Here is a 10626-nt window from a genome sequence, read left to right on the forward strand (position 1 = left end):
CTTTTGCAAAACTTAAAAATCTGTAGTAGGTATATCAAATTTTCAAATTCTGTTCATATTAGAAGAAAAAAAATATAATATAAAAATCACTGTCGTGTTGCAACGTCAAACTTATCGTAACCTATTAACAAAAGTAAAATCATTCTTAATAAGAATAAGATGATTCAAATTTTTTTGTCCCTTTCCACTCATATTACATAAAATTTAGGCGTTTTCCAACTGGTTCATAATTTTCTTTTCCTCCGTCTATATGTCTTTTTATACTCGAGATTTTAATAATTATACGTTTGATTGTTTCATAATTACGTTTCTGCTTGACTTAAAGTTGAAAAAAATTGCAGAGAATGGCGGAGTCAAAGGTTAGGGAAAGAGGAATGAATATAAAGACTTGTATTATTCATAAACAAAACAAGCATTGAATAAAATTATTTAGAAACTTGAGCAACTTTATTTATTTACCATTGCAATAAACATTTAAAAAATACTTTCACATTTGCTAAACAATACACTAAAAACACTGTTGTAGAGTAAACCAAAAAGAATTTTCTTTTTGTATATTTTATGATTCCAAAAGTATCTTTTTGGCAAAACTAGAATTTATTATGAAAATGAGAACATTAAGCCGTTTTAAAGTACTTAATAAGAATGATTCCATAACAAAAATGAATGTTACAACATTTTTTTTTTTTTAATTTTGCAATTCGTTTAAAAGTAAGATGCATTTCCTTTCCATCAAAAAGTCGCACAATAACCTTGCATTTAACCTTTTACCATCCCGAAACACCTCTTCAAACCTGTCACTTCCCTTGCCCCTCAAAGGCAAAAAATTCGTCTCAAGCTCTCGAACCCAAACAAATCAGAGCACAGGTAAAAACGTAAAACGCCACTGAAGAAATGAATAGAAAAGAACGTTAACAATCGACCCGGACTATGAATAGTGACGTAGTTCCGGGGCCAATCGAAGCGCTGCACAGGACCCCACTCAGACTTGTAGCCGTAAAACCGGCAAAAGCACGGAGACTACGCCATTAGCCGTTCGAATCTCACTAAGAGAGTGCGTGAACCAACAAAAATCGTTAAGTGACGTATTTGCGATTGTGACCAGTGCAAAAATAAATAATACAGGGTGACCCATATCTATTTTCTTGTGGATTTTTACTTAACTTACGCCATATCAGGATTCGTGGTTATGAGCAGCAAGGTAAGAGTCTTTGGTGGACTGAAAGGCGCCAAAAGTGATTTTTGACCAGAGCTGAAAACTCACTATGCAACACGCGCTGTAAATTCCAATTGTTCAGGTCTTGAAGATGTTACACGATTTCCTGATCGATTAGAGTAATTGGAGCAAGATTTTCTTTATGTGCTTCAAGATACAAGAGTTAATCTTCTAGGCGCCACTTCCATATCCGGAGACGGTTTATTTATGTGAATACGAATGCGATTAGTCCGGAAAAATCCGGTGGTTTTTATTACAATCTTATCCAGTCATCTGCATTAGTGCAGGAGATTGGAAGATAACATAGGCCGGACGTTAATTAAGCCTCTGATTCGAAATTCAACAGCAAAGTCTATTGTATTCTGGACGTTCAAAAAGCCAAATTTAAATCTAATACAGACATAAGAATCGATCAGAAATAAATTAGATTTTCTGTCTTTTAAATTAACATAACTTGTTACAAAAGATTTCGTCGAAATTAATCACCAATAATTATGAATTTTTTTTTTGAGATTGATGCTACACATCAAATTGAAGAGCTATTTGAAAACTAGAAGTAGAAGAGGTTGGGCACGATTTTCGTTTATAATTATTCATGACATGTCTGTAGCTCCTGAATTAGTAGCTACTGCTGGTTTAAAATGCAAAATTTCTCTCATTTTGAAGCACTAATGTTAAAACATTGAAAAAATTTTGTTTCGTAAAAAATATACAAAAAAACTAATTTCATAAAACAAACATGTAACAAAAAAAATGTTTTTATGCCAGTAGCAAAAATTCAAATAACCAAAGTAATCTTTCAAATTTTCAACGACACTAAAACATCGAACTTGGTGAAGTTCTATACTCGTATATTAATTATATTAGTAAAAAAGTCTTTTATGACAATTCCTTAAATTTGGCAGTTTTAGTATTTACTTTCACTAAAACTGATACGAATTCATTAATTAATAAGAAGAGGGTTACAAAAAATGAAAAACGAGGATAAATCTCCACAAAATTCCTCAAAAACCATTAATAAAATCAATTCAGGTTTGTTGCAGCAATTAAATTCGAAACAACTTTTCGCTTAATGCTCATTTCTTGTTGAATTCCAAGCTTATTCGAGGACATACTTCAATTGAATTGTTGACAAGATGAAACAAAGATAAATTGAATTACTCTATCACCACAAAAATTGGGATATTCGGTTGTTTTTCTTGTACCAAATTAAGCCTTTTGCTCCTTTTTCTTCCATTGTTGAAGGATTTAAAAGTCGTGCATCCAACCCAACGGTTCACCGCCTCCAACCGTCACAACCCGACCGGAAACGACCGTTACCTTCCGGACAAACACGGGCCACCCCGTCAAAAATTTCAAAATTCATTGGACTCTTGAAGCCTGTGCTAAATTCCTTCATGCTTTGTTGTGCAGTTAAATGGATATTTATTGGTTCTGTTTGTGTACACCGTCCCGATCTGGTGATTTTAATCAGGCAAGATTAGCAATGCGGTAGACCTGCGTCGATCAATAGCTTCATTAATAGAGACAAGTCTCAAGGATTGAGCAAAAATCCAATTTTGAACAAGCATAAACCCGATTCGTGCGACCTCATTAAAAGAAAAAAAAACCGGTAGTGCAGTCCTACACAGTGCATATTTTGAATTTCTCGACTCGGAGGATACGCTTAATCCGATGAATATTCACGGATTCACTCGCTTTGCATAACGGCATTTTTGTTTATAATTAATCGGGAAATTATGACTCGAAGCCAGAAAAAGTGCAGCGACAAGTTAAAAACAAATAAAAACAAGCGTAAACAAACCCACATTGCTCGGTAATTTAACCACAAACAAATACCCGCATCACGCGTTTTTTGTATTTTATCGTGATTCGGGACTTTGTAATTTCTCATCAAAAATACTTGGATGACTCTCGTTTGTGGGTGGGAATTATGGTTATTTCATCGAGGAAAAGTCGTTTTGGGCCCACGCCGGCACACCTTTTAAGGTTCTAATTTAGAAAACGGTCTCAGTTTTTAAGTTTCGAGACGATAAGACCACCTGTTTCGTCAGAAATTTTATTGAAATTAATCGAGGACATTTTAAACATCTCTTATTTTGCTTATCTTAGCAATAAATCGCGATTTTTTCCTTAATAGCAGCTGGTCTAAATTATTAAACACATAAGACATGTTAAAATTGTCTACTAAACGTGAGTCATGATTGTGAGACACTAAGCAGGCTCCTCGTCAGGTAACAGCTACTTTTTTAACGAGGTTACTGAAAATTATTACTTTGATGTATAGCTTTTGTTTAGTACAATCAATTAGAATATGTCATGTTGTTTGGTTTTTATGGCTCATATTTTCCAGTTTTTATAGTTTGGATGACTTTAAAGTAATTGATATTCAAATTATCGTTTGCAGATCTTGTAGTTGCGTATAGGGAATAGACAATAGATATTTCTGCCAAACAAAAGAATAGTTCTCTTCCTCTGTTAAATGACAGTAATCAAATATTTTTAATTTCTAGTTAGACTCTTTGAAATTCCTGACATTCCCTGGTTACAATAGACAAAGCTTTCAATTTAGACATACACCTCCACATCCTTTGTAGATAAAACATAAGAGAGGGTTGTGAGGGACAATGAAAGCTGTGCCCATTAGCATAACATTGAAGTGCAAAGTGTCCTTCATTATCAGATTCTACTGCTGACCCAGATCTGTCCATTGCAAAATCCGATGAATATCTCTCATAAATAACGCTCTTTCATGAGTTTTCATTTCGAGTCGCCATTTATCTTTTTTTTCTCGTTCTGAAACGATTTAAAAAAACAGGCCTTATAGTTATCGTTCACCTGAAGTTCCCTTAATTCTCTTTTAATCGCCGCACCTTAGAGTAATATCTCGATTTCGTGTCTAATTTTCGGATTTTTGACTTAATAAATTAGCTAGTTACCGGCTATATCAGAACACGAAAACAAACAATAAGAACAGCAATTGGCCACATCTCATTCCTCATCATTGAGAAGGAAGCCCGATAATTAACCAACGGAAACGTCTCATAACCAAGTTGACTCCGACATGACTCAAGTCAACTCAGACGAACCGTGAAAAAAAATCTCATTATCAGCCGTTAAAAATTCTGACAGATGGTGTAACCGTTTCGTATCGATCCACACCTGGAAAAATGACCTTCCGAGTGATAAGTGGCCTATTTATGGGATGATCCCCATCGAACGATTATCACTTATCAGTAAAAACTGTCACTTTCACACTAATGAACACTCTGGGTTGAAAGGGTGCTCTAAGTAGGCTATTATTGACGAGGTTTTAATTCGATACGGGTGGATTTCCTTTTTTGACACGGGAATTGGTATTGTACAGCAATAAAAATTAAATTAATGATGAGTTGCTAACATAAACCAAAGTGAAGTTGTACTCTTAAAATAATGATGTCTGTGACACATGAAATTGTTGATTGTAGAAAAAAAATCGTAATTAGTCATCAGCTTGTTTTGAAAAAAGGCAAAATATTCTGATTTGCAAATTTCGAATTATGCCTCGGTCATAGTACATAATTCGAATCATATTTTTTTGCACAATAGAACATTAATTTTCTTGGAAATCTTGAATTATAATTTTTTCCTCTTCGTTTCTTTCTGATTCCATCAGTGATTTTTTTCCTTCAGTAACAAAAATGGGCCATTTAACCTTCTTCATTTAAAAAATATCTAATCGAAAATGTAATTTCCTAGACTTTGATAGTACTCGCACTAGTACTCTACCAACTAGTGCCACTTTCCACATTTTTTGAACAATCTCCGCTTCATTGAGCTAATTTCTGGCATCATTATACTTCAATCTTAAGTCTCCATGTGGTCTGGAATCTGTTTTTTATCGCAAAGAAAAAGTCCGTACCATCAACACTAATTGTGCTATAATGATAATCATCTTCCGGTGACATTGATATTTTCACATGAGATTGTCTACCACATAAAGCTACCAAAGACCACAAGCTTCACCCTCTTATTGACTACCTGTGCTATAAGCAACCCTCTGAGAATCATAAAAGTGAATGACATGTGCGGTGTGTATGTTTCAGTTGATTGGACGAGAGGGTGAGGGATTGTCCGATCGATATTCAGGGTGCATCGTACCTGGGAAGAATCTCTGCGGTACTCTTCTATAATTAGCGATACAATAGCGGTCGTACTGTTCCAAGTTCAAGTTTAACGGCTTGTACACACATACGGAACAATGTCCTTGTCCGTGGACTAGAGTTTTCGCAGTTCTAATTTTTCGTCCTTGACGGTCTTTGAAGATGAATCAGTTGGTTAGTCATCGAAAGGAAATTGATGACTATTCTCCGGTGAATTTAATATCGCATTTCGGAAAAAGGGAGTGAAGGCAGGCAGAAACCTTTATCCTTTCTCGTAAAAGTGGTGTTAACCTTTGAAAAGCGCAAGGCTCAGAAGCGGAATGTTAACACGATACGCGCCAAAAGGAGTTTAGTGAACACAATTTTTGTTCAATTTGTTTATTTCACGTTAGGACTTTTCGTGTCACAGTTTCCTGTGAAAATATTTTACCGACTTTGAATCCAACAATTTAACCAGCGGCATTAGGATAATTGCCTAAATGGAGCTTGGCGTGATGCTAGAAGTCTCATTTTCGAAAATTAGGAGAAATCTTCGTAATTCCTTTCCATTTATTGCGAGAATTGCTCGCTTCAAAAATTAATTAGACAAAATAAAATTGCCGTGAGTCAATCAAATAACATCAGCACGTTTTCCGAGAATTTAGTTTTAATTACTCTTATTATGTGATAAGACATTAAATTAAAGAGTGTTACACTTTAACAACATTCAAAAAATCTATTATCAGATTAATATTACAGTAAAAGGAATTTTAATTAGTTTATTTATGAAAACTCGCAAATAAACCTAATTTTTGGACCTGAACTGTTTACAAATTTCAAATTAATAAATTCCTCGATGACTAATTAGCAACAATTAGCGAGTTAGTGTGCTTTTTCACGGCGGCCTCAAAGTAAACTGCATCTTTTATGATTCATTACGCTTCATTTATTTATACTAAAACCCTTTTATCGTGTTTACGAAACAAACTGAATTATTAAATTAAATGATGAATGAGATTCCAAAAGTTTCTAATTTTGAAAAAAAAAAACTTTCAAACAAGTTCAGCTCTCATTAATTGTTAATTATAGTCGGAAATTAAAAGTCTTGCAATTTTTGCGATTCAATGTGACACAGAAGTAAGGTCATTAACTTCATGAAGAAATTCTATATTTCTTGCACGCAATTTATCTCATTATGTCCCATTTAAAATTGCACGTTATATAGTTTGAAAAAGAATTTTAATACAAGTTTTTTTATCGAAATAATAATTTTTGCGTTAAATTGGATAGACTTTTGAGATTATAACATTGTAAATAAAGAGGAAAGAACCAAGAACAGTATCGAAACAATATCTTTTGTTGTATCATAAAATTAACATTTTGAAATCTAAAATATAAATAATACATGACGAAGTTGTAAAGTTAAATCAAGTGGAAGAAATATTGGATAAGAGACATTCTGATGCTCAACGCCCTTCTTTTGTGTGACTTTTTATTCCTCCATCCAAAATTGTAACGTAATAATTGTAAAAAAATTTTTTTTCATTAAGGCCATGATGTGTCCATACTGTATAAGTACATTTAATTCCCACGTAATTTTTCACGCCAACTTCTTTCAATCAAACTTTGTTTATCTATTGCGTAATGAAAACATTTGTTGTGATTCATTAAAAAAAATACATTAGGCATGAAATTACTTACACGTTTTGTGCATTAGTTCTCAAACTGGAGCCCTCGATAAGAACTTCCAAATTTGTTGATTTCCTCCCCCATTTTAGCCCCATTCAGATCAAATCGTGTTTACAAAAAGCGAAATTAAGACCGATTTTATTATAAACCCATCACTAAAAAGGGATGAACTGCATTTTTCTCCCTCTCGATTACGCCAATCAGCCATTAATCTTGATCAAAGCACCGCCTAGCCTTCTTCTTTTTTTTGGCACCATTATCTTGTCTCAAGGTTGTAAAACCGAATCATCGCGATATCTCGGAGACGTGTCGCAATGTCACCCCGCGATTTAATTTCATAAATCATCGAAGTCAGAGCGACTCTAATTGAATTCCAGCCCGGAAATCTATCAGGTATCGAATCCATTCAGGAGACTTTTATCAGGATCTACTTCATTACTCCGGGCACCGTAAATAATCCGGGAGCCCCGAAAATATGGAGCGAGGGTGGAAAGGAGGATATTTAAAATAGCCTAGAAAGGGTTTCCTACTCGATTTTTACTTGGTGTAACAAATAAAAAATAATAAAGAGTGATTTAACAAGCCTTGAATTAATCGAATCTGTAAGTTAGTTTATAGCCCCTATTTGCAATAAAAGATAACCCTGACTTATAGCTCCTGAGCCACTGCAACTATTCAATTACTCACAATAATTGTTAACCGACTTTTATGACTCGAGATGAGATAAACTGCTTTAAAACGCTAATAAACACTGATTTACTGTTAACCAATGTGGTGTCACTGTTGCAAAATCGTAACCATTTCTGATTTTAATCATGAACGGTTTAATCCAAAAACCACGTTTCTTTCTTTCCATTGATTAAAGTAGCGTTTTGGTTCCGGTCGAAAGCCGCATTTCGGTTCTTAACACTTGATGAAATTCGATCCAAGTGGGATTAATGGTGGTCCGCAATGCGAATAAGTGAAACCCTTGTGTCTTGCATAATTTTTTCATGTGTCAGCAGGACTGTAACTCGGGTTTCTTCTATTGAGACTTTTGTTGCTTTTTGGTCGTAAATAATTCAGGAATGACGTAGGTGAGGCAACGATCTGGAGTTGCGATAGGAATTGAATCGATTCCGACAAGTGGACGGAATATTACGTATTATTGCATAACTAAGCTATCGAGGTCAAGTTAAAGGCCGTCGCAACAAATCGTAGAGAAATACACATGGTTGATTCTAGTTTTTTCTCGATTTTTTGACTCTCCCAAAAATGGAAAAAATCGCTCTTTCACCGGTAGACAAGGTTCCACCTGCCCATTCACAAAACCATTAGCAAGTCAAATGAATCTGGTCAAAATTTAAATTCATTCACGCTTCTAGCTAGACCAAACAAACAATATCGAAGGCAATTCTAGCCCAAATTTGTCTACTCGTAAAAAAGGTCGGATCTTTTAATACGTGTGTGTAAATTAGTTTAAAATCAATACAAACACAGTTGATGAATTATGCAGCAACTCAGATAAAAAACGTCCGACATTTATTCAAATCTACTCTTTGAAAAATACAAAAAAGCCACACAAACGATTAATTTAGAGAGCATTTCTCTCACGCACACCAATATGAAAACGTCAGAAGGGAGGATTGTGAAAGCTTCTGACTTCTTTGACAACGAGGAAATGATAAAGGGGATAAATGGACAAAGCTAGGGATTGTGGCGCAATATTTTTACGGAAAAATAACGAGTAGTGTTGCGTAAAACTGTCTTATTAACGAGATAGAAACTTGTTAAGTTGTGAAATTGTGAAACTGGTTCTAGTCTAGCGAAAACTTGATTTGTGCTCTATTGTTTGCTGGGACAGACGCGCAATTGCTCATTTACAGGAAACAATTATTTGATTTCAAAGGGTGGTTCTGGAAGTAGCACAAGAGGGAGAAAATCCAGAAATGATTCCAAACTGCAATTTGCCTATTATAATAGATGAACGAGAAAAATCCCAACCCTTTGCATCTGACCTCAGTTACTCTTCCATATAAAACGGATGGACGCCCATGGTTCATGTACTCATACCCATGCATCACCATTGTTTAACAACGAGTCATACTGTGTTATCGCTCAAATCAGTCTCGCTCTCAGTAAAGATTTCTTATTCTTCGGCCCACGTGAATAGTGTGCATGACCCCCGCTCAGAAAATCTCTTAAATGAACCCAATTGATCGATGCATGATGTGGGAAGATCGAATTAAGCCACTTGTGACAATTTAAAAGTGATTCCTGCTGCCATCCGTCCTACTTTTTCTCTCGAATCTCGTCATCTTCGATTAGTTATGCATTCAGACACGCACACCCACATTCTGCCTTGTAATTACTGTACGTGACTGGCGGTCTCTGCGACGATTGTGATCTGCATACGAGCATACGCGACCCCTTCATTAACGAATTAACAAAACCTGGAAGCTTTCAGTGACCAATCCTCCGGGTCCCGGATTTAATCGAATAATTTCGTTGCTGTTGCACGCTTGCTTGTCGGCGTGCACCTTTATCACGTTACCATGCCAACCCCCTATTTTAGTCTTGTGTTGCAATCGTAAACACACGTGGCCCCCGGAGTTGCGCACCCTCGTCGAGCGTCAAGTGGCATCGCGATTTACCCGAATTTACAACGTCTTCGGTTCGCAAATGACGTTCCATTGAAATGCGAGGCTAAAAATAGACGCGGACGCTTTGTCCACGGTGCAAGAATTACCTGCAGGTATGCAGGAAGCGAGATTCTTGAGATCGACTGAAAAACTCCGGAAACCAAAGCGAATCCGGATTCATTTGTGACGAAGGTCGTTTTTTCATGGGTGTCGCTTCAGTTGCTGTATAATTATCACGAATCAATGCGAAAAATGTTTCAGGGCGCCTCGTGAGTCTGGTATGCGGCAAATCTTCGCCTTATCAACATGTCAGCGCAATTAATCTATCTATGATGCAACTTATGCAATCAACTTTTGCTAATTAAATCAATTTGCTAACTACAATTTTTATCATACGACTGTCAAACTCGTTCCAATGCAAAACCGAAAGTCGATAACTTTCCAGTTATGTCAGAAATTATGATGACTGAAACTTTTACTTTCTCACAGACATTTAAATCGAGGCTTACCGATCGCATAATCAAAGTCTCTTAAAGTTTCAAGGTTTAAAATCCACATAGAGTCGCGAGATTTATTACAGCTATTGCCCTTATCAGTGTGGCAAATGGTCCGTGTTGCATGAATATCCTGCATAATCCCGTAGCGGAAAATTGAATTGTCCTTAGAACGTTACGTTACCGTGCGACCAGTTTTTCTCCATTTGACCGTTTTCTCGCAACAGCCTCGAGCTGTGGGTTTGTCTGTTTATCATTCTGTAAACTTGTCCTTTTTCAGATGACGAGGATATTACTTCCGTTTATCCTAACCCTTACTTTCGTTCGAGGAGAAACTTCGGTCTATATCCTGTCTGAAAATTTAGAACAAGTGGTAACCTCAACGACACTTCAATGGGTCCATTCGTCCAGTATCAACGACACCACTCTGGGCAATGCTGTCATCGCAGCTTTGCAAGTAGTCAAAGGTAAGTCAAAAATCAAAC

General features: G+C 35.9%; 2 protein-coding genes across 2 annotated transcripts in view; one reads left to right on the forward strand and one right to left on the reverse strand.

The window, feature by feature from the left end:
• Positions 1–10626, reverse strand: part of LOC123012378 (mitoguardin) — a 46295-nt gene that overhangs the window by 8536 nt on the left and 27133 nt on the right. The window lies entirely within an intron of this gene.
• LOC123012380 (protein unzipped) overlaps positions 1018–10626 on the forward strand; it is an 11720-nt gene continuing 2111 nt past the window's right edge. Inside the window, exons 1-2 of the mRNA XM_044410248.1 lie at positions 1018–1201; positions 10422–10608. Coding sequence (XP_044266183.1) covers positions 1190–1201; positions 10422–10608 — 199 coding nt within the window. The 5' untranslated portion in view covers positions 1018–1189. The remainder of the gene's footprint in view (positions 1202–10421; positions 10609–10626) is intronic.

The sequence above is a fragment of the Tribolium madens genome, unplaced genomic scaffold, assembly GCF_015345945.1.
Source record: "Tribolium madens isolate multiple individuals breed KSU strain unplaced genomic scaffold, Tmad_KSU_1.1 Scaffold_96;HRSCAF=242;Tcas5.2_LG5, whole genome shotgun sequence".
Taxonomy (NCBI): Eukaryota; Metazoa; Arthropoda; class Insecta; order Coleoptera; family Tenebrionidae; genus Tribolium; species Tribolium madens.